This window comes from Euprymna scolopes, chromosome 44 (genome assembly GCF_053919585.1).
Source record: "Euprymna scolopes isolate OS-2025 chromosome 44, ASM5391958v1, whole genome shotgun sequence".
Lineage (NCBI taxonomy): Eukaryota > Metazoa > Mollusca > Cephalopoda > Sepiida > Sepiolidae > Euprymna > Euprymna scolopes.
This window is the reverse complement of record NC_136525.1, coordinates 14,323,365-14,346,126: the sequence shown is the minus strand read 5'-3', so window position 1 is coordinate 14,346,126 and position 22,762 is coordinate 14,323,365. Positions and strand designations below refer to the sequence as shown.

The window sequence follows — 22,762 nt, the reverse complement described above, 5'->3', positions numbered from 1 at the left end:
TACTTGACTTTGGCATTTTAAAACGTCTGACTTTTACTTCGGTTCTTACACTTGTTACATTAAAAGGTTTAGCTCTGATGTAAAAAAATCTCCTTCAGCTCTCTCTCCTCATATATAGTAATTTATAAAATATATATGGCGATTAAGCTATACTGAATATTCTGCGTTTCATCCACTATAGGATTTGTCAGGCTTATGCGCGAATTCTGTGGTTGTATGTGTGTACACATATGTATATTTATATATATAAAAAAAAAAAAAGAAAGAAAACGTCTACCTTACACCACTAACCTAGTTCTAAAACAGATCCTTTGTTCGATAAAATGCATGCCCATTGGCTGATAGGAAGGGGCGCAGTGGGTACTAGAAAGCTGATTGGCTAACTAAAAATCCTCAACATATATAAAAACAAGAAACAACCACAGAATTCGCGCATAAGCCTGACGAATCCTATAGTGGATGAAACGCAGAATATTCAGTGTAGCTCAATCGCCATATATATTTTATAAATTACTAACTAGCTCTACCTACGTATTGAGCACTTTTGAAGTAAATACTTAAAGTTTACGCATAAATCTATACTTTCGTATATTAATTTTATGTGAGTAAATGTAGTTATATATATATATATATATACACACACACACACACACACACACAACGCATACATACTATTTTATAAAAGGAACTTTGCGTATCTGTGTGGTCGTTTCCTATGGACTCGAAAATGGCTTGATCGATTTTTATGAAATTTCACACGAACGTACTTTGTCTTTGGCAGTATTCTTAGATAGATTTTGTATCAGAAGGTCTTCGATAAGTATCGATAATCAAAATAATCCATTGAAAGAAGAAAATGGCGATTTTGACCTAAGTTAACACCTTACACAGCCTAACACCACAAGTGCATTTGAGAAGTTTCATCACTTCACAAGCCAACATATAAAATCAACAGTAGGTTCTTAGATATGACGGGGGTGCGTTCGAAATGAATGTTTCTGTGTAAAGCACCATTGAACCATGATACTTGACTTTTGCATTTTAAACTTTAATGCAAATAATTTTTTTAAAAATTAACAGTAGGTGCTCTACAGTGCAATGTAGACTACAATATATTGTGAACTTAGCCACTGCGAGAGGCATGTTAAGTTTTCTCCAGGTGCACTGCGATGAGTCCCCGATTAGAGCAGGCAATCAAACGATTTGATTGAAAATAAGTGTTTGTAATATTTTATTTTATACTTTTGACGATTTCAAAAAGTCTCTTCAATGCCTCTCACAACATCGCAAATAGACTTCTGTGTGATATGAAAGGTGCCAAAGAACTTGTATTTGTGTATATATTAGGGATGGGACGATTCTAGTATTTTTCCCGATTCCAATACAATTACCGATTCCGTATAAAATTACCAATTCTGATTCTGTATAAATCTCTAATTATTTAACTAAACAACTATATAAAGTTTTTTTTTCCCCAATTACAGTAAAAACACATTAAATGTGTAGATATTTTCTCAAACGTAATTTTAGTATTACTATCAGCAGTAGAATATTTTTTTTTTAAAGAAAACCAAATAAAAATGTTAATTAAAAGAATCGTTTTTGCCATTCGAAAATAGGTACAAATTTTTACGATTCCAATACCATAAAAAGTTCCGTTTTTTTTTTTTTCGATTCCGACTTATCATCCCAACACTTATGTCTGTGGAAATGTGTTTTTTAATTTCTTAATATTAAAAACTGAGTTATGTATGTATATTTGTATGTCCGCCTAAAACTGTCGACAGAGGCGACAGATTTTCGTGAGCTTGGTATCACTTTGAAGCTTGACCCTTCGAGCAACAAATATCGAAAATTGGCCAAAAACATTAATTCCTTCACCCTCAACTCGACTCTTTTTCTACAGGGAGGGGTCACTTTTTTCGCTGATGTTTTCGAAAGTCATCGCCTCTTTTCGATTGTCTAGCCTTAATTTAAACACCTCACTTCCGGTTTGGCGATGGGCGGCAACAGCAAAGACGTCACTTTTTTTTTATTTTTTTCACATTCTTTTCCTCCTTTGCGGTATGGGTTTGAACCTGCTTACATCTTTTTTTTTTTGCTCAACCAACACCCTTACACACACCTCCACTCTTTTCCGCTTTCATGTCATGAGTTCAGACCTGCCTGCCTACCTACTACAATTTTTTTTTTTTTTTTTTTCTCAACACACACCTCCAACACCCGGGCAACGCTGGGCACCCAGGCTAGTGTGTTATAAAACAAACATGGCTGAAATCTTTCTTTTTTTTTTTTTTTTCGGTGAACCATGGAAATACATGTTTTATTTAATATCGCAGAAATATTGAACTAATTGTGACATAAAAATTAGGTAGATTATAATGCTTATTGTCGAAATGGACAAAAAAAAATGTGACTACCATTGTTTTTTTGCTGAAAAGTCATTTTTTTCAGCTGCCAGATTTTGCTATAATAATGAAGTACAGATTTTTCTGTATTTTTTTTCTTAGAATATGTGTAATTCTAAATAATTTTTTTTTCTTAGAATATGTGTAATTCTAAATAATTTTTTTTTCTTAGAATATGTGTAATTCTAAATAAATATTTTTTCTTTTTAGAATATGTGTAATTCTAAATAAATATTTTTTTCTTAGAATATGTGTAATTCTAAATAAATATTTTTTTTTCTTAGAATATGTGTAATTCTAAATAAATATTTTTTTTTCTTAGAATATGTGTAATTCTAAATAAATATTTTTTTTCTTAGAATATGTGTAATTCTAAATAAATATTTTTTTTCTTAGAATATGTGTAATTCTAAATAAATTTTTGTTTCTTAGAATATGTGTAATTCTAAATATTTTTTCTTGGAATGCGTGTAATTCTAAATAAATATTTTTTTTTTTCTTAGAATATGTGTAATTCTAAATAAATGTTTTTTTTCTTAGAATATGTCTAATTCTAAATAAATGTTTTTTCTTAGAATCTGTAATTCTAAATAAATTTTTTTTTCTTAGAATATGTGTAATTCTAAATATTTTTTTCTTAGAATATGTGTAATTCTAAATAAATTTTTTTTCTTAGAATATGTGTAATTCTAAATAAATATTTTTTTCCTTAGAATATGTGTAATTCTAAAATATTTTTTTCCTTAGAATATGTGTAATTCTAAATAATTTTTTTTCCTTAGAATATGTGTAATTTTAAATAAATATTTTTTTTTTCTTAGAATATGTGTAATTTTAAATAAATATTTTTTTCTTAGAATATGTGTAATTCTAAATATTTTTTTTCTTAGAATATGTGTAATTCTAAATATTTTTTTTCTTAGAATTTGTGTAATTCTAAAATATTTTTTTCCTTGGAATATGTGTAATTCTAAATAAATATTTTTTTTTCTTAGAATATGTGTAATTCTTAATATATATATTTTTTTCTTAGAATATGTGTAATTCTAAATAAATATTTTTTTTAGAATATGTGTAATTCGAAATATTTTTTTTCTTAGAATATGTGTAATTCTAAATAAATATTTTTTTAGAATATGTGTAATTCTAAATAATTTTTTTTTTCTTAGAATATGTGTAATTCTAAATATTTTTTTTCTTTTTCTTAGAATATGTGTAATTCTAAATAAATATTTTTTTAGAATATGTGTAATTCTAAATAATTTTTTTTTTCTTAGAATATGTGTAATTCTAAATATTTTTTTTTTTTCTTAGAATATGTGTAATTCTAAATAAATATATTTTTTTTTTACCGTATTAGTGCCACACCTTACGCAAGACTGTTGCTTCTAACCTCACGTTTTGGATGTTTTATTTGTGGCACCTGTACCAGGCTGTTGCCAACCCTGACTCCCCTGAAACATGGATATGTTTCCTTTCATGTTGGGATGAAGTCAAACAAGGAGGTGTGTTGTTTCGTCAGGTACCCCCCAGGGATGGTCTCCCCACATCCTTTCATTTTTACTGAGTGAAACAAGATGAATCATAGCTGTAATCTTTACCCTCCCCCCTCACTCCCTGCCCACACATCTTTTCATAACATCTGGGTCATTTCATGGAAGTTGAGTCTGCATTTTACCATCTGTGAGGATGATTAAATTCTGATAGGTTTACCCCCTTTTTTAATCTTTCAACATTGTAGTATGCGAGCCAAGATCACAGTGTAGTATCTGTTCTGATGCTACACTTCCCCTTTTCTGTCTTCAGTCAGTGGAGAAATCCTTCATGGAAGAGAAATCCTTCATGATTAAGACAATTTTTATTTTTGGCACTATCCAGAGTACCCCATTCTGGTGATCTGGAGTTCCCCACATTAAAAACCGACCCTGTGCCTAACTCTGCCCTCGTGGGGAGGCAAGTAAAAAGAAACGTTGAAGCAAGCGAGGGTTTTCTTAAAGCAATGTGCCCCCTCCCTCCCCGCACACGGTTGCCGAATATTCCGAATTTGTGTTCCCGTCATTGATGGACTGTTTCTTACCAATATAAATGACTAGCTGGGGTACCTAGCGTTTCCCCGGGTGTGTAGAGGTGGTGTAGTAAGGAACCCCGGGGTGGGGTGGGGGAGATGTTAAGAAAAGTGGTAGTAGTGGAGAGGTGGGAAATCAAAACAACAGTAGGAGAAGAAAAAACACAAGCAGAAAGAGAGAGGGAGAGAGAGAGAGAGAGAGAGAGAGAGAGAGAGAGAGAGAGAGAGAGAGAGAAACACAAGACAGGAGTGACCACAGCCCAATAAAACAGTAATAAAAATTGAACATTCCAATGAATAGTAGACACTTACACGTTTCCACTTCTTGGAAACACTTCAAATGAACTACGAAAATGCTATTTTTACTTCTCCAACACATTTTGAATATATTATAAGCATTTTAAATAATTTCTGAAGAGGACGCTTCACAGAACATCTGAAACGCGTTAAAAACGATTTCAATGATTTTAAAAACATTATTACAATGATCTAAACTTAATTCTCAATAAAAAACCAAGATACGGAATAATAAAATCATGTTAAAAAATAAACATTGTTGGTGACCACCCCCTAATTTAAATATATATATAAACAAGTAGTCAATAAAACAGGTTAAAAAAAACTTTGAAAAAGAGTTAAAAACATTTAATTTTAAAAAGGAAGCACAAAATAAGTGGATAGTCCTTAATCTTCAAAGTTTCGAAGAAATACTTTCCTTCTCATCAGAGGGTAGGATTTAGCAAAATCTGTTCCCGCATTTTGCTTGCAAAAGTATTTACTGAAACTACAAGTAAGTCCTAGATCTTACTTTGTAAAAAATAGTGAAGCAGAGGGAATATGGTGAAGAAAAGGGTGATTTAACATGAATGGATAGTCTGGTGAAAGGTAAAATATCCAATAACAGTAAAATCCAGAATCCAAGAAAGTTGGTTAAATTTTCATTTCCACAAGTAAAATCCAAAGGAATCGTGTAATTGGAAGATGGTCCAAAGTAATCCAAAAGGCAGAAATCCGAGGAATAATTCCCAAATGGGTTCAAGGAAAAGGGAATGAGTTTAAATAATATTATTAAAAGGAAGATAAGATGTGTGTAGAAAAAAGAAATGGAAGAAATTTAAAACACAGCTCTCAAGGCTGGGCAAATTTAAGAAAATATATATATACATATATATATATATACATATATATATATATATATATATATATATATATATATATATATATATATATATATATATATATATATATATATATACACACACACACACACACACAGGGTATCCCACTTAAAAGTAGCCCAGAAAATGTTATAAAAGAGAAAGAATATTAATTTTATATAATGGTTTGAATTAGTTTCAGATAAAAAAGTTAAGTGTCAGGCCTCAGTTAAATTATGTACAAGTCAGTTGAATGAAGCCGTGATAAGTTTTTTTTTTTTTTTTTTTTTTTTTTTTCAAATACACAAACACTAAAAATAATTAAATTGAAAAAAAAAAAAAAAAGAAGCCTTCTTCAAGCAAGTCTTTCGATTGTTGCTGCAGGCCTGTCAGACTAAGAAGCGATTTATTGAAATTTAAGAAAAAAAAAACTGTCTTTATTTGAACTTTTATAATAAAAATGTTTATGAAACAAGGTTTTTACCGCTTAGTTTGACATGCCCGCAGCAACCGTCAGTGGGGAGCTTTGCTTGAAGAAAGCTTGATTTTTTTTTCTTTTTTTTTTTTTAAATAAATTAATTAAAATATATATTTCATTAAAGATAATGCCTCGACTAAGATTAGTCTGTTTTTGTCGCCTGATGAAGTCTTTTCAGACTGAAACAGTAGATTTATTGTCGCGACTAATGATAATTTTGTTTACTTAAATTGATTGAAATGATATCTTGCTCTTTTTATTGAGCACTATCAACAATCGGGTTGAAATAAATTCCATGGTTTTACTTTAGGATATTTTTAATCTTGTGAACAAAAATATATATACACATACATATATAGTATATAACATAGAATAGAAGATCAATATTTGTTCAAAAGTGCTCCATGCATGAATAGAGCTTTTATATAAAAAAATAATATAAACATTGAAAAGAATCTCTTATTTGTAATAAATTGGACTATATTATGAGGAATATATACATTAGATAGCACTGATTGCATGGGTCGTTGGGTAGAACTACCAAATATCAACGTGAGGGTTGTAGGTTCAATCCCTGGCTATAGAAAGGTTCTAGTCTAGCCGCACTGATGAATTGTGATACAATGAAACAGTAGTGTATGTGAATGACATATATATATATATATATATATATATATATAAGAACAAGTAGTTAATAAAACGTTAAAAAAAAACACTTTCAAAAAGAGTTAAAAACATATTTAATTTTTAAAAGGAAGCACAAAATAAGTAGATAGTCCTTAATCCACGGAGTTTTGAAGAAATACTTTCCTTCTCATCAGAGGGTAGGATTTAGCAGAATGCGGGATCAGATTTTGCTTGCAAAAGGATTTACTGAAACTACAAATAAGTCATGGATCTTACTTGGTAAAAAATAGTGAAGCAGAGGGAATATGGTGAAAATAAAAATGAAGTGATTTAACGTGAATGGATAGTCTGGTGAAGGGTAAAATATCCAGTAACAGTAAAATCCAGAATCTAAAAGTTGGTTAAATTTCTATTTTCACAAGTAAAATCCAAGGGAATCGCGTAATTGGAAGATGGTCCAAAGTAATCCAAAAGGCATAAATCCGTGGAATAATTCACAAATGGGTACAAGGAAAAGGGAATGAGTTCAAATAATATTATTAAAATGAATGAGTTCAAATAATATTATTAAAATAAAGATAAGATGTGCGTAGAAAAAAAGAAATGGAAGAAATTTAAAACACGGTTGTCAGGGCTGGACTAATTTAATATATATATATATATATATATATATATATAGGGTGGCCCAATTAAAAATAGCCCATAAAATGTTATAAAGAGAAAGAATTAATTATAATGGTTTGAATTAGTTTCAGATACAAAAGTTAAGTATCATGGTTCAGTTGTGCTCTAAGCACAAACATTCATTTTGAATGCGCCCCTGTCATATAAAAGAACCTACTGTTGATTTTAATGCCAGCCCCTTCTGTTTGTGAAGTAATAAAACATCTCAAATGCAATTGTGCTGTTAGGCTGTATAAGGGTGTTGACTATAGTCAATCAGACAGTTCCTTCTTTAATTGGATCTTTTCGATTATCAATTTTTGATATTTACTGGAGCCATTCCGATACAAAACCTATTCAAGAACACTCCCAGATATTTGTAGTACATTTTTGTTAAATTTCAAAAAATCAGCTTGGCCATTTTGGAGAACGAACTCGGACGCACAAAGTGCCTTTCATATACAAGTAGAGATAGATTTGCACTGAATAAAGCTGGGAGTTAAATGTTTTGGATTTTATTATATTTTTCAAATTTCAATTTCTTGGCGGTATTTCCAAGGGTTTTTATGGTATTAACTAGCCACTTGAAGATTCGAATATTTCAGAATTTTCATCTTGAGTTATTTTCACATTTCATCCTTGTATTTTTTAGCTTCTTACATTTAGTGGCTTCATGCTTTGTCTAGTGTGGTCGATACTTAAAAATACAACTGCGAATTACTTAGGATTTCTATGCGGTTATGGCTGCCAGAACAATAGCATGCTACTTCTATGGATTAAAAAATGGATGTAATTTGGAATTTTGTGCAGATTCCAGAGTTTGAAAAGCTACACGTATCGAAGGTTGCATCAACCGAAACGTTTTACGAATAGCACTCAAAATGTGGACAGTAGTTTGAATTATACAAATTTTAAAAAATTTCTAATATAAAATCACTTTACACAAAGCAAAACTATTCAGTAATCGCCCTAAAAAATTGTATATTAGCTATAAAAAAAAAAACAGCCTTGAAGTGTTGAAGCATTTGACACTAGTGTATATTAACTAACTGGAAGTATTTTTTGTTTTCATTTTTTGGAAGAACCATAGTAGGGAAAATGGGAGACAATCTAAATTTTAATAATTTTTTTTTTAATTTCCCTAGAAATGGATGTAAATGCACTACATTCTCATAAATCTTATTTCTTTAAAAAAAATTGTTTTTAGTCCAAAAGGAAATACTATTTCAAGTAATGACTCAAGTTTAAAAAAAAACATTCATACACCTGAAAATATTCTAAAAGATTTTTATTTTTAATAATTTTTTATACAAAAATCATAATTTAACTTTTTTAAAATTCATAATTGATCTTTTGTCAAAAAAATATCAGTTTATTTAAAAAAAAAAGATGAATTCATCTTTTTTAAAAAAAAGTTGTAATTTATCTTTTTCCCTGGAAAAATCATATTTTGTCTTTTTCCAAAAAAAAAAAATCATTTTGTCTTTTTCCAAAAAAAAAAAATCTTAAAAAAAAATATTGTCTTTTTCAAAAAAAAATATTTCATCCCCCCCCCCAAAAAAAAAATCATTGTCTTTTTCAAAGAAAAAAATCATATTTTGTCTTTTTCAAAGAAAAAAATCATATTTTGTCTTTTTCAAAGAAAAAATCATATTTTGTCTTTTTCAAAGAAAAAATCATATTTTGTCTTTTTCAAAGAAAAAATCATATTTTGTCTTTTTCAAAGAAAAAATCATATTTTGTCTTTTTCAAAGAAAAAAATCATATTTTGTCTTTTTCAAAGAAAAAATCATATTTTGTCTTTTTCAAAGAAAAAATCATATTTTGTCTTTTTCAAAGAAAAAATCATATTTTGTCTTTTTCAAAGAAAAAATCATATTTTGTCTTTTTCAAAGAAAAAATCATATTTTGTCTTTTTCAAAGAAAAAATCATTGTCTTTTTCAAAGAAAAAATCATTATTTATTTTTTCCAAAAACATCAATTTGACTTTTTTTTTTTAAAAAAGTCATAATTTATCTCCCCACCCCCAACGGTCTTTTTCAAAAAAAAAAATAAAAATCATAATTTAACATTTTCAAATAAAGAAATTGAAAAAACAATTACAAACATTTAAATATATTCTAATTTGACTTAACTATTTTATATCGAAATATATTTTTTTAAAGTTTTATAAAAAGTATACATTCCACCGATTTCATAATATTCTGAAATGAATGCTATATTTTATCTGTAAATTTTAAAACATTTATTTTAAGATTAGTTATTTTGAAAAATAGAATGTTACGTTTTTATTTGTAAATTCCAAAAAAAATTTTTTTTAATATTATTGCTTGTATAGTAAATTAAAATTTTTTTTTTAAGTAATTCAATAAATGTTTCGGTATTCAAATTATTTTAATTCATTGAACCTGTTTTGAATTACCAGAAAGTTTGATTTGAATAATTGAAATTTGTATGTTCTCCTTTTTTCTGCACTAGAACTTTTCTGAAAAGGTAAAAAAAAAATAGTTTTGATTAGTTAAAGTGCACTAGTGTCAAACATTTTCATAGGGAATGTCTAAACTAAGGTCCAGTTTGTCAGATTAAAAAAAGAAAGCAGGTTAGAATTTCATACTCTGTCAAGCAAAGCAATTGAATGATTGATGTTTATTGATAACGGTATTCTGCTTTTATTTTTAATGATTATTTATTTTTTATTTTTCCAGGTCAGTATAGAAACTGGACTGACACCCTAACATAAGGATGGGGACATGTTACTCCAAATCCGGGCATGATGCCGCGGAAGGTAACTCTAAAAATCAACCTCTTTCCAAAGAATCTTCACGCCATCAACCGAACGGATCTCTCTACGTCTATCGACCGGGCAAAGACCACAACCAGCAACCCGCTTCAGCGTCCCAATCTACGAACCTAGGCAGCCATGAAAAGTCTGATGAGGTCCTCAAGATAAACACCATTGACAGTGGCATTGAAAGCTTGACCTCGTCCCAATGTAACAAGGAACTGAAAGAACTTGCTGAAAACAGCGAACTTCGTGAAGCAACAGACACGTTTGAGCTGATCGACAATGGCCCATGCGCCTGCGGTGAAAACTGCGATGTCAATGGACAGTGTAAATTTGAGTGCGTGTCCAAGTTGCCTGAGAGTAATGTCGAGTGGACATCTGGGCATGGCCGGCCCGTGTCCCAACCGGCTCGTCGATGTGAATCCAGCGTCCCTCTAAGTCACCGTAAACCTCGCTGCAAAGGGCGAATAGAACGCAAGTCGAGCCGATTATCCTGGAAGTCCACTGACAGTCTCGATTGGACACGGACCATGGTGACGATGATGGACCGTACCACAAGTCAGGTGTCAGACATATTTGTGGATGATGTTAGTCTACATGCACCACTGGCTCATTTTGACTCGATAGAATTTTCTGGCGAGGATAAAGAGAGCGATACGAATGGTACAGCCAAGCCGGGTTTACAGACGGTTGTTACCGTCACGGCGAACGAAGTTGAGCCAACTACCTGTGGTTCAGCAGTTTTGATCTCGAAGGACAAACCAGCCAACGTCTGCGAAAAGAAGATTGAAAACGCAGAGAGTGTTAATGTCCAATCCACTGACCGCGCAAGCATGAACTTGGAGGATATTGTTAAGAAGCAGTTGTCCAGCCAGTCACTCCTTGGATCAAGGTAGGAATCACATTTTTGTTTTTGAATAAAACTTTCTTTTTTAAATTCAGAAAAGAAATCACGTCAAGCAAAACCTTAGATGATGCAGCACTGGTCGCAGTGCTCCAGTGCCTTTTTAATTAGGGTTGTCGCATTACTCACGTTTTCATTATGACACTATACCGAGGCTTTAGCTGTGTCACTATACTGAGGTTTTGACCACTATGGCGAGGTTTTGGCTGCGCTACTATGGCGAGGTTTTGGCTGCGCTACTATGCCGAAGTTTTGGCTGCGCTACTATGCCGAGGTTTAGGTTGCAATGCTATGCCAAGGTTTTTAGCTGTATCACTATACTGAGGTTTTGGTCACTATGGCAAGGTTTTAGTTGCGATGCTATGCCGAGGTTTTGGCTGCGACACTATGCTGAGGTTTTAGTACTTTTATATGATCCTAGATTTTTTAGTCGTATAAAATATCAAAATTTTTCTGCAGAGGATTATGCATTATGAATAATGTGCTCCTCACTCTGGATGAGGGTAATGCGTCTTCCAAAATCTGTTTGTGTCACAGAATTATTTCATTATCTTATTCATTATGTGTCACTTGTGACTTCCTGCCATTCTGCAACTTATGTATACTCTCTCCCTGGTAGTGCGGCCCTGTCGGTGGGGCATTAGAATATGCCGACTGCCCCCTGCAGAGGGTAAAAGTCCCTCAATGGGGGTCCTGGATATGACCTTCAACTATATCCAATGGTGAGGCCCCAGCTTGTGCGCTTTGGGGAGTGTGGAGCCACCCTTTAATTACAATTGCTCCCAGGTCCACTCTGACCCGGAGTGGTAGTGTCTGTTAGGGTTCCAACTATGGGTTAAATAGAAACCGACTTGAAAACAACAAATATATTCTATTAAAAATTTTTCTTCAAAATCTTTGGATTCGGCATTAAATAAACCGAAAAGGGTTGATATGCCGTAAAACAAAAACAACCAACCCTGGTAGTGAGATAGATAGCTTGCAGTGTCAGGACTGGCAACAGGTGTCTAATGATTCTTGGGAAACACTGGATGTGCCTAGAGGGGGTTAAAGACAAGTGGGTAAATAAAAATTCTATGAAAAAAATATCCACATTTTTTTTTTGTTTTTGTTACAAAAAGGTTGGGAACAAGGAAAGTTTTTTATTTTTTTACTTCAAGTAGACAATGTTTTTTTTAAGTATTTATTTTGGTTTGGTTTTTGCATGCATAGAGCAATAGCAAGTTATAGGAGCTAATTTACATTGGTTGCCAGCATAGCTATCTTTTTGCTTGTGCATTATAGCAAACCCTCAACAAGAGGTAGAAATTAAGTCCGTAATGTTTTAGTACTAATATCAAAAATACAAATTAAAAAAAGGGGATTTTGCAGTATACGCAACAAACTGAAAAAATGATAAAAAAACAAATGTATAACAAATAAATGTTACCAAAGGCAAGATAAGTTATTCTTCTACCCACCTGAACAAGTTTTTAGTGTTTTTAATCACTTTAAAACGTTTATTCAGTTTGAAAAGCAAGTAGTGCCAAGTTGGTAAGTTAAACCGAAAAAAAAAAAACTTGAGTGTCAGTAATGTCTCAAAACTCGATTGTTAAACATAATACTAATAGAAATCCACCCAATAATTTTCACCGTGATGTTCTCAGTCTTTTGTTTTAAAGTCTCCAATTTTTTAGATGAGGGCTGATTGTTTATATTGTTTTGATTGGACTATTGTTCTCATCTTGAGGGTTATTTGTGCAATGTTTTGGTCGGATTGTCCTTCGACCATCCTCAGGTGTGTTGGTTGTTTTTTGGGAAAGAAAACGCAAAAGTTACTGGCTCCGCTGGTATTTTTGTTTTCTTTGAGTTAGTCTCTATTTTATGGTTATTGTTTCATATTTGTGCAAAAATTTGTTGGCAAACGGGAGGCAACTCTAATAAAGCTTGACAATTTTTTGTTTTGTTTTCATGATTTAAGCAATTGCGAAGATTTCTCAGATGAACATCTGATGTCAGCCATTTTGTCGTCGTTCTAATCTAACAAATCGGCACTACTTGTGTTTCAAATTAAATAGACGCTTTAAAATATGTTAAACCACATATCCAGAAGGGTAGAGGAATAACTTCTCTTGCCTTTTGTAGATTTCACAATGTTGCCAAAGTAGTATGTTGATATGAACTGAGTGCAAAAGTACATAAGGTACCTCATTTAAGCCTGGACAACACTGGGTAACCCTGTTAATATGTAATAAACCGGAATGTGCTAAAAGGTTGGTTGAACTGGTTTCCTCCATAGGAAGAAGTTCCATGGGATTATCAAATTCATAAGCAGTGCCCAATCGAACGTATGTCCTGGTCAGGGGAAATTATGATGTTAGGTTCTTGCAGGAAGGTGTCAATGTCCTTCTACATACTGGTCCTGGATATGACCTTCAACTATATCCAGTGGTGAGACCCCAGCTTGCGGGCTTTGGGGAGTGTGGAGCCACCCTTTAATTACCATTGCTCCGAGGTCCACTCTGACCTGGAGTGGTAGTACCTGTTAGGGTCCCAACTATGGGTTAAATAGAAACCGACTTGAAAACAACAAATATATTCTATTAAAAAAATGTTCTTCAAAATCACTGGATTCCGCATGAAATAACCTGGAATGGGTTGATATGCCGTAAAACAAAAACAACCAACAAACCTTCTACATACAGTGCCTGGTATTCTAAACTAGTCATCCATTGGGCACTCACAAGGCTCTATGTTGCTTAACTTCCGCGATCTAACAAGAACTATTATGTTGTATTCGTAAAAACTAATCTTTGTATCCTTTCTATTGTTGCATTTCTTTTGTTAAAAGTATGGTCGCATAAACATGACTATCTCATAGTCTACAAATGTATCCATTGTACTGCTTCTACTTCCGTCTTGATAGGACAACTAGTCTAGGGTCATTATGGATGAAAGTCCGTCCACACTGATTGACCTTTAAGCCATGGACTCGTAATTAATCGCAGTTGTAACCTGAAGAGTGTTTTTAAGAATGTTACGTTTTTTTGTTTTTCTCTGAAATACGTATCGTTCAGCATTGTATAACGACATCGCTTTCTTCAGTTCTTTCGGGAATTGGGTACTTACAAGAGGGACCGCATGAAGTTTGCCAACATCCATGATTAAAGTTGTTCCATGGAATTGACCGAATTCAAACTTTAAAATAAAAGGAATCTATGTCGGATATTTTGATATTCTAGGAGTTGGGCGCTCTTTTACTCTCTCTCTCTCTCAAGTGGAGTAATCCTGAGAAAGAATGGAGCCCTCCCCTACATCTCAGTATGATTGACCACTTTACCTTTTTTTTTATCGCAACAAAAAGAGCCAGTGCCCTAGTGGAAGACCACACTCTGCAAAAAAAAAAAAATGCCTGGGTAACTCTGACAAAATTCCCTCAGACCATTAGCAATAAACTAACCTTCTCAAAGGGAGAAGATAAAGCCTGGAAGGGTGGACCTCCTTGAACTGTACAGGACCAACAACATACTATTATCAAAAGAGGAAAAAGTCATTTAAAAAAACGGCTTAGACTATGTTTGCTTTGATGCCACTATGTTTGGTTTGATGCCAAGAGAAAATTTTCCTGTTTGAGTTAGTTGGGATTCTAGTAGTTGGAGTCTGACAATACTTTCTGATCCTGCAATTTTGGTTGGTAAGGGTCGATATGCTGTAAAACAAAACCACCAAACCAAACATCATGAATAAATATTTGGAGATTTGCAAGAACTTAAAGCTTAAAACCTTTTTCCAAAATGACTGGATTTGGCATTAAATAATCTGAAAAGGGTTGATATGCCGTACAAAACAAACCAGTATATGTATGGAAAGCTACATGTTTTAGTTTTGATTCTAGCTGATCGCAGCAAAGTCCTTTCTTTTATTTTTTTTTTTACTCTTGAAATCATTGCTATCTATTGGGTACAAGATAATAATAAATATTAAATCTACAGGAATTAAGACATTTTAGCATATTTTACGACTGGGCAACGCTGTGGAGGTGGAGGGAAAGCTGCTAGTACACACACACACACACACACACACACACACACACACACATATATATGCATGCGTACACACACACACACATCATATATTTCAGCATATAAGATGACCCTTAAAGTTAAAAAATCATCTTTAAAAACCAATATTTCATAAGATACCGGGTGTTGCAATCTCTAGCCTAGACTAAACAAACATGGTTTCGTGATTTAGCAGTCATCTTATACAAGCGATATACGATAAATTTATTGAAATTTGCTCTCGTTTTGTACCTCATCTTACTGACAGTCACCTTATATGCCGAAATATACGGTGTGTGTGTGTGTGTGTGTGTGTGTGTGTGTGTGTGTATATATATATATATATATATATATATATATATATATATATATAAATAGCATTTTCGTAGTTCATTTGAAGTGTTTCCAAGGGGTGGAAACGTGTAAGTGTCTACTATTCATTGGAATGTTCAATTTTTATTACTCTTTTATTGGGCTGAGGTCGCCGACCTCGGCTGTGGTCACTCCTGTATATATATATATACACACAACACAGGAGTTTCCACGTTTTTCCAAGAGTTTCCAAGTGTTGGAAACGTTTACACCCCTTGGAAACACTTCAAATGAACTACGAAAATGCTATTTTTACATCTCCAACACATTTGAAAATAATTTCTGACGAGGACGCTTCACAGAACGTCTGAAACGCGTTAAAAACGATTTCGATGATTTAAAAACATTATTACAATGATCTAAACATAATTCTCAATGAAAAACCAAGACATGGAATAATAAAATGTTAAAAAATGCACATTGTTGGTGACTACCCCCCTTAGTTAAATGTGTGTGTATATATATATATATATAGTATAAACTCTGGGGCTGTTTTATGAATCCCACAGAGTCTGTAAGTAATACTTCTGTGAACGCTGCCTTGTTAATGTGTGTGCAAAAAGTCTCTACCAAACTCCTTTTTGAGTATTTGGTCTACAGAGTTGAAATTTGATATATAGGGTATTTGAACCTATAGCCCACTTTCAATTTGGTTTTTAGCTGCTAAGAAGTCAACATTCTTTAAACAAAAAAAACATTGACCTTGGTCTACGCATGCATTAATTAAAAGTTATAAGTTAAACCGAGTTACTTTTTGTATGCATATGGATTTAGGCCATACGCTAACGGATAAGGCCGGGGAGCTGTATTTTGTTTGGATTTTTAGCTGATGGCATACAAGTCATTTTCTTTTTTACTTTTTTAATCACTGCTATATATTGGGTACAATATAATAATCTATAGAAAATTGGATTTATAATAATTAATACGAAATCTGCCTGAATTATCATATTCAAACATTTTATGACCTGGCAATGCCGGGCAGCCTGCTAGTATATAGATACAGGATAGAATGATAAAGTGGTCACCCAAAGGAAAACAACACGGCAGGTATAGTTTAAAAAGTTTATAGAAAAAAAAATCAATTCATGTAACTTGATTGTGTAGTAGAGCTGACATCTACTCAATGAAGCCGTCTTCAACCTCAATCACCGCTTCAACGCAGGTCTGGAACTGGGAGCATGCTTTTTTTTCACAAGTGCTGGCAGAAGCTTGGGGAATACTCGGCAGATGGTGGCGATCAGGCTTTTGACGGATTGATTGTTGCTATTTCTTCTGATGAGTTAAGGGCAAAATAGATTCACTGATTCATATAATAATTAAGTGATTAATTTTGCGCTACAAAACAGATACTGTCAAGAATTGCAGATGTCAACTGAATTAAAGGAATAAATTATAAGATGGTCAACATCATGAACTTTGGAATATATTCTTTTGTTATTTATTCACTATATCTGTAAAAGTGAAAGTGTCTGTCTGTCTGTGTACATTTCCCAACACAATAACTCTGCCAATTTCCAGTCTACAAACTCGAAACTTGATATACAGGGTATTGAGATTTGGGAAAATCTTTGTAATCCGTTTTCGGCCAGAAATTTGGATGTCAAGCGGTCAAAGTTCAACGATTTGACTTTGGAGAACTCTACCAAACTCCTCCGCCAATTTTGGGTCCAAACACTTGAAATTTTCGATATAGGTTCCTTGGACATGGATATAACTTAATAACAGCCCAAAACAATGAATTTTAAGGGGTCAAAGTTAAAAAAAATTTGACCTCTGTGGTTTCTACCAAATTACTCTGATAGTTTCTGGTCTAAACATTTGAAATTTTACATAAAGGGTATTCAGAGATAGGGCAAGCTTTTTAATCGGTTTGGGTCGAAAATTTGAGCTGCTAATATATAAATATATGTATATATGTATGTTTGCATGTCTGTTGACAGAGACAACAAATTTTTACAAGATCAGGTTCATTTTGAAGCTCGACCCAAAAATTGGCTAAAAACATTAATTTCTTCACCCTCAACTGGACACTTTTCTACAGGGAGGGTTCGCTTTTTTCACCGATATTTTCGAAAGTCCTCCCTTCTTTTCGATTGTTTAGCCTTAATTTAAACTTATGTCTCTTCCAGTTTGGCGGTGGTCGTAACAGCAAAGACATCAGGTTTTTTTCCCATTCTTTTCCTCCTTCGCGATACGGGTTCGAGCCTGCCTTCCTACTACCACTTTTTTTTTTGCTCAACATACACATCCAAACACTCGAGCAACGCCGGCCACCCATGGTAGTATATATATCTATAATATAAAGCTGAATGTGCGTGTGTGTGTGGTTACGAATAGGCTCCTATATGGTTGACTATTTTAAAAAACTGATTACATATCATGATAGAAGATGTATCGAGACACAGGAATGGGTATGTTTGATCTGGCAGAACGGTGAGTCATTAAAATTGTGGGGTCAGCGTTCGTGCCTGGTCCACAAAGTATGGAAATAAAAAATTTAAAAATTAAAAAAAAAACGTTTACAAGTGTTTTTTTTTATAGATGTACATAATAATACTTTGATAAGTATGTTTTAACTTAAATAGGGATGGTATTAGGGTTGGATCAAATACAATTGTATTTGTATTTCAATTGTATTTAAATACAATTTTAATGTAATTGTATTTGTATTTGTATTTTTAGATTTAGGAATATTTGTATTTGTATTTTTAGACTTAGGAGTAAAAGTATTTGTATTTGTATTTCTGGTAACCTAAACGAAAGTATTTGCATTTCAATTGTTAAAAGTCAGTATTTGATCCAACCCTGTTCACATACATGTTGCGTACGTGTACCAGTCTACCAGCCCTGTCCACTTCCAGTCACACACGCTGCTGCTAGTTGAGTGACGATAAGTCTGTGAGTCAAGTAGCTTCAATTCAGGGTTGCCAGCTTGGCTTTTTTAAGGCCAAATTTCGCGAATTTGGCTTTTTTTGAAGCAGTTTGGCTTTCAAAATTTTTGTTTGTTTTTTTTCAAATTTATGCTTCAAATTTGGCCTTTTTCGGATAATTTTATATAAATATTTATTAAATATGGATTATTAAAGAAAAAGTTATAATAAAGTAATTTAAACAGTTGTTTGGATGTCTAAACTTGTAGATTTAAAAAAAAAAACTTTTGACCTCCCACTCCCATTCATGGATTTACACCCTCTCGCACTAAGCGAATCTCACACCTAAATGTTTAATCCGGTTTCACAGTTACTTACTAAATGTCTATATGGACCCTTTCAAAGAGTTCACAGTTGAGTATGAAACCATTTTTGGGACATTTTTTAGTGCTGGCGCCTTGTCCCTGCCAATTAGGTCACTGAGTATATTTCCTCTGAAATAATTAATTCTTGTATTTTTCATTTGAAATTCTTTAAAAGTAGTGTTTTGAAATTAATTGAATTAATTTATTTTCAATTTATAGAAATTTGAAAACTTATAACTATAGCTATTTAAAGTTGTATTTAAAATGAATATTTTTAAGTATTCATATACTTTTTCCTGAGTAGTCCCAAAAGTTTAATTAAAAGTCAATAATTATAGATTTTCTAACTATCTTGGATTAATAGACACATTTGCCTTAATAATGACGCATAGATTGTTCTTGGAAACAGTCTAGTTTTAGAGTTATGACTAAAATTAAATTTATCAATATTTTAGAGATATTTTAAGTTGATACCTCCAATCCCCTGAGTAAATTTGGTCTTCTGACGACTGACATAATTCTTTTAAGAATATGATTGACAAATAGAAACTTATTTACAAATTGTACCAATAAATATGGTATGGAAAAAATGGCACTAGTAAAAATGGTAAGTAGATGTGGAGTCTAAGATAATAACCAACTACTTTTCAATTATGCTGTCATCTTAGAAATCTGTCGATTATACTCGCATGTTTACTCATTGTAAGTGTTTTCTTCAGATTTCATGTGTAATACTAAATAGATTGTAACTCCAAATGGTTACTAATATCATAATCGTAAAAAAAAACATTTATAAACATCTCTTTTATGTAATCTGTCCCTGTTGTCAATCAATGCTTACATTAAAGTGTAGTACCTGCTCTGATGACCTAACTTTATCTAGTCTGTCCTTGGTCGATGAAAGAAAAATTCTTCTAAATTGGGGTATATATTTTTGGCTATGGGAGATAAATTCTGTGCCTTTTACTTTTTAAGGCAATTTCATTTGGTTTTACAATTTTGCCAGTCAGACTTAGAGATAGAAAAAAGTTAACTACCCTAAAAAGTTATGATGGCCCGAAATGATGATAAAATGCAATGAGGACATGATATAGAGTGTAATGTAGATGTCAAATTTGGAAGGAAATATTTCTTTTTTCTTCTTTTCTTCGCATATTTTCAGATTGTTTAAATCAGTTATTGTATTTTTATTTGTATTTTGAGATTGAGGAATAAAACTATATATATATATATATATATATATATATATATATATATAGTTTAGCTAAGAATTTTTTCAGTTGACCCTCAGTCTAGACCAAAATTCTAACGTGAATACCTTTTGTTTCAAATGCTGCAAAAAGCTGGAACTTCTCCAAGAGCCTGTTTCTGCATACTTGATTTGGCTGCTTGCCCAAAATGTCCGTTCCAATAAACCAATGTCTCCCTCATCCCTACACAGTATCACCCCCCCACCTCACCACGACCATATTATTTCTCCGAATGGTCAAGAATGCTCCCTAATATTTACATCCTTTTTAACATTTCTAATAATGTCGCTCATATATCTTCTTCCATATTTATGCGAATGATTCGATGCAAGCAAATCAATAACGCAGTTTGTAAATTTATTACTTTTGTTTTGAAGATATCCGACAACGCCACGAGGTAGGGGATCTGAAGCTGAAACTCTCACCATCTTTTGATGATCATTTCAATTTATTACACTTCGAAACTAATGTATCGTCTTTTAATTGTCACGTCTTTGGAAGAGATATTAATTATCTATTGTTTGCATGATACTGTCCTCCCAGGCATTATCTCTTTCATTGGGAAGGGGAGGTGGACAGTGTAGTATATCTTTGTTCATTACATACTGGCAGGACCCGACAAAATTTAACAGCGGCATCTTTCATCTATTATATAAATCTCACCTGTCTGTTTAAATGTATGTATGTATGTATGTATGTATGTATGTATGTATAGTTGTTTTTCTGCCTAAAACTTTCGACAAAGGCGATGGATTTTCATGAGATCGGTATCGTTTTGAAGCTCGACCGTTCGGACAACAAATATAAAAAAAAATGGCTAAAAACATTAATTCCTTCACCTTCAACTGGACAGTTTTCTACAAGAAGGGGGTCGTTTTTTTGTTTTTTTTGTTTTTTTTGTTTTTTTTTGTTTTTTTGTTTTTTGTGCGTGTTACCATTTTTGCGAGTCATCGTATCGGTTGGAATGACTTTCAGAATTTCTACATTCTGAACTTCCTTTTGCGTCATGGAGTAGAGGGTAAGACGTCAGGTTTTCTTTCATTTTCTTTTCCGCCTTTGTGTGATGAGTTCAAACCTGGCTGTCTACGACCACTATTTTTGCTCAACACACGCCTCAAACACCCGGGCAACGCTGGGCACTCAGGCTAGTATGTTAAAAATTGCTGGTGGGTATTCTGTGGACATTCAGCGTGAATGGAGACCCCGTGATATTATTGTATCCATTTTGTTAAAACTGTTAAGCTCTTTATTTAAGTAATCTGATTAATGTAGTGTCAGAATATATCTCGTTATTACGAGTTATCTCCTTATAGGAGACTGTGACATATTTCCATTGTATGGATGCCCTGCGCGAACGGAAACTCCACAATATAATTATACTATCTTTAGACAGAACAGATACTACCTTGGATCCTAGCCAGAGGACCCAGAAGATATATTTTAGTTTCACGTACAATCCAAAAGCGAAATTTAATTTTAATTTTTTTTTTTTTTTTTTTACATTGTATCTTCGGTGATCAGGAGATACTATCTATATTTCTATAAAAGTGAAATTGTGTGTCTGTGTGTGCATTTCCCTACCAAATTACTCTGTCAATTTTTAGTCTACAGACTCGAGGTTTGGCATAAATCTTTTTAATCAGTTTTCGGCCAGAAATTTGGCTGTCCAGGAGCCAAAGTTCAACGATTTGGCCTTTGAAAACTCTACCAAACTCCTCCACCAATTTTGGGTTTAAACACTTGAAATTTTAGATATACGTTACTTGGACATGGATCAAACTTTTTAATTTTATTTTAACCCCCCAAAAATGTTAAGAGATCAAAATTGGGGTCAAAGTTTTTTTTTTTAAAACTTTGACCTCTGCGGTCTCTACCGAATTACTCAACCAATCTTTGGGCTAAACATTTGAAATTTTACATAAAGTGTATACAGACATAAGGCAAGCTTTTTAATTGGGTTTTGGCCGAAAATTTGGATAGCAAGGGGTAAAAATTCAAAAGATTTGACCTTTGTGATCTCTAGCAAACTATTCAACCGATTGCGAATCTAAACATTTGAAACTTTACATAAAGGGTATTCAGACATGCAAGCTTTTTAATCAGTTTTTGAGCGAAAATTTGACTGCCAAGAGGTCAAAGTTAAGAGTTGACCTTTGCAGACTCTACCAAACTCCTTTGCCAATTTTGGGTTTAAGCACTTGAAATTTTAGATGTATGTTATCTGGACATACGTCAAACTTATATATATATATGATGATGATTGCAACGTCTTGTCGGACAAGTGCCACTCCCTCAGACACGTAAAAGACCATGAGCCCAAAAATGACTTCCATCGCCACAGGACCATTTTAATAGACAAATGCCTGAGGGAGTATCTATACACAGATGATGTTACAGAATCTTAGCTTTGTACGACAGCTAAGTCTCTCTCTCTCTCGGTTCAAAATGTTGAGATCCAGCAACAAGCAAGAGCAAGATAGCCAGCAACAAGTTAAACCACAGACCAGCTTAATGTGGGTACTGGTCTCCCGCTTTATGGTTTTTTTAAAATCAGATTTGCTTCTCCTACAAAGGTTGCCTTCACCACGGCTTACCAGAGCCCTGAGCTGTCGTACAAAGCTAAGACTCTGTAACATCATCTGTGTATAGATACACCCTCAGGCATTTGCCTATAAAAGTGGTGCTGTGGCCATGGAAAAGTTGAAATGCTGGAAGCATGTAATAATTGATCTCAATGACTGTCTTCAGTGTCATGCCTGCTTGAGCGTGTGAAT

At 33.0% G+C, this 22,762-nt stretch overlaps 1 protein-coding gene across 7 annotated transcripts in view; it reads left to right on the top strand.

Annotated features, from left to right (window-relative positions):
- Positions 1-22,762, top strand: part of LOC145268699 (uncharacterized) — a 444,413-nt gene that overhangs the window by 362,476 nt on the left and 59,175 nt on the right. For all 7 annotated transcript variants that reach the window (XM_080124231.1, XM_080124234.1, XM_080124229.1 and 4 more), the window contains exon 2: positions 10,105-11,076. In XM_080124231.1, coding sequence (XP_079980357.1) covers positions 10,142-11,076 — 935 coding nt within the window. In that variant the 5' untranslated portion in view covers positions 10,105-10,141. The remainder of the gene's footprint in view (positions 1-10,104; positions 11,077-22,762) is intronic.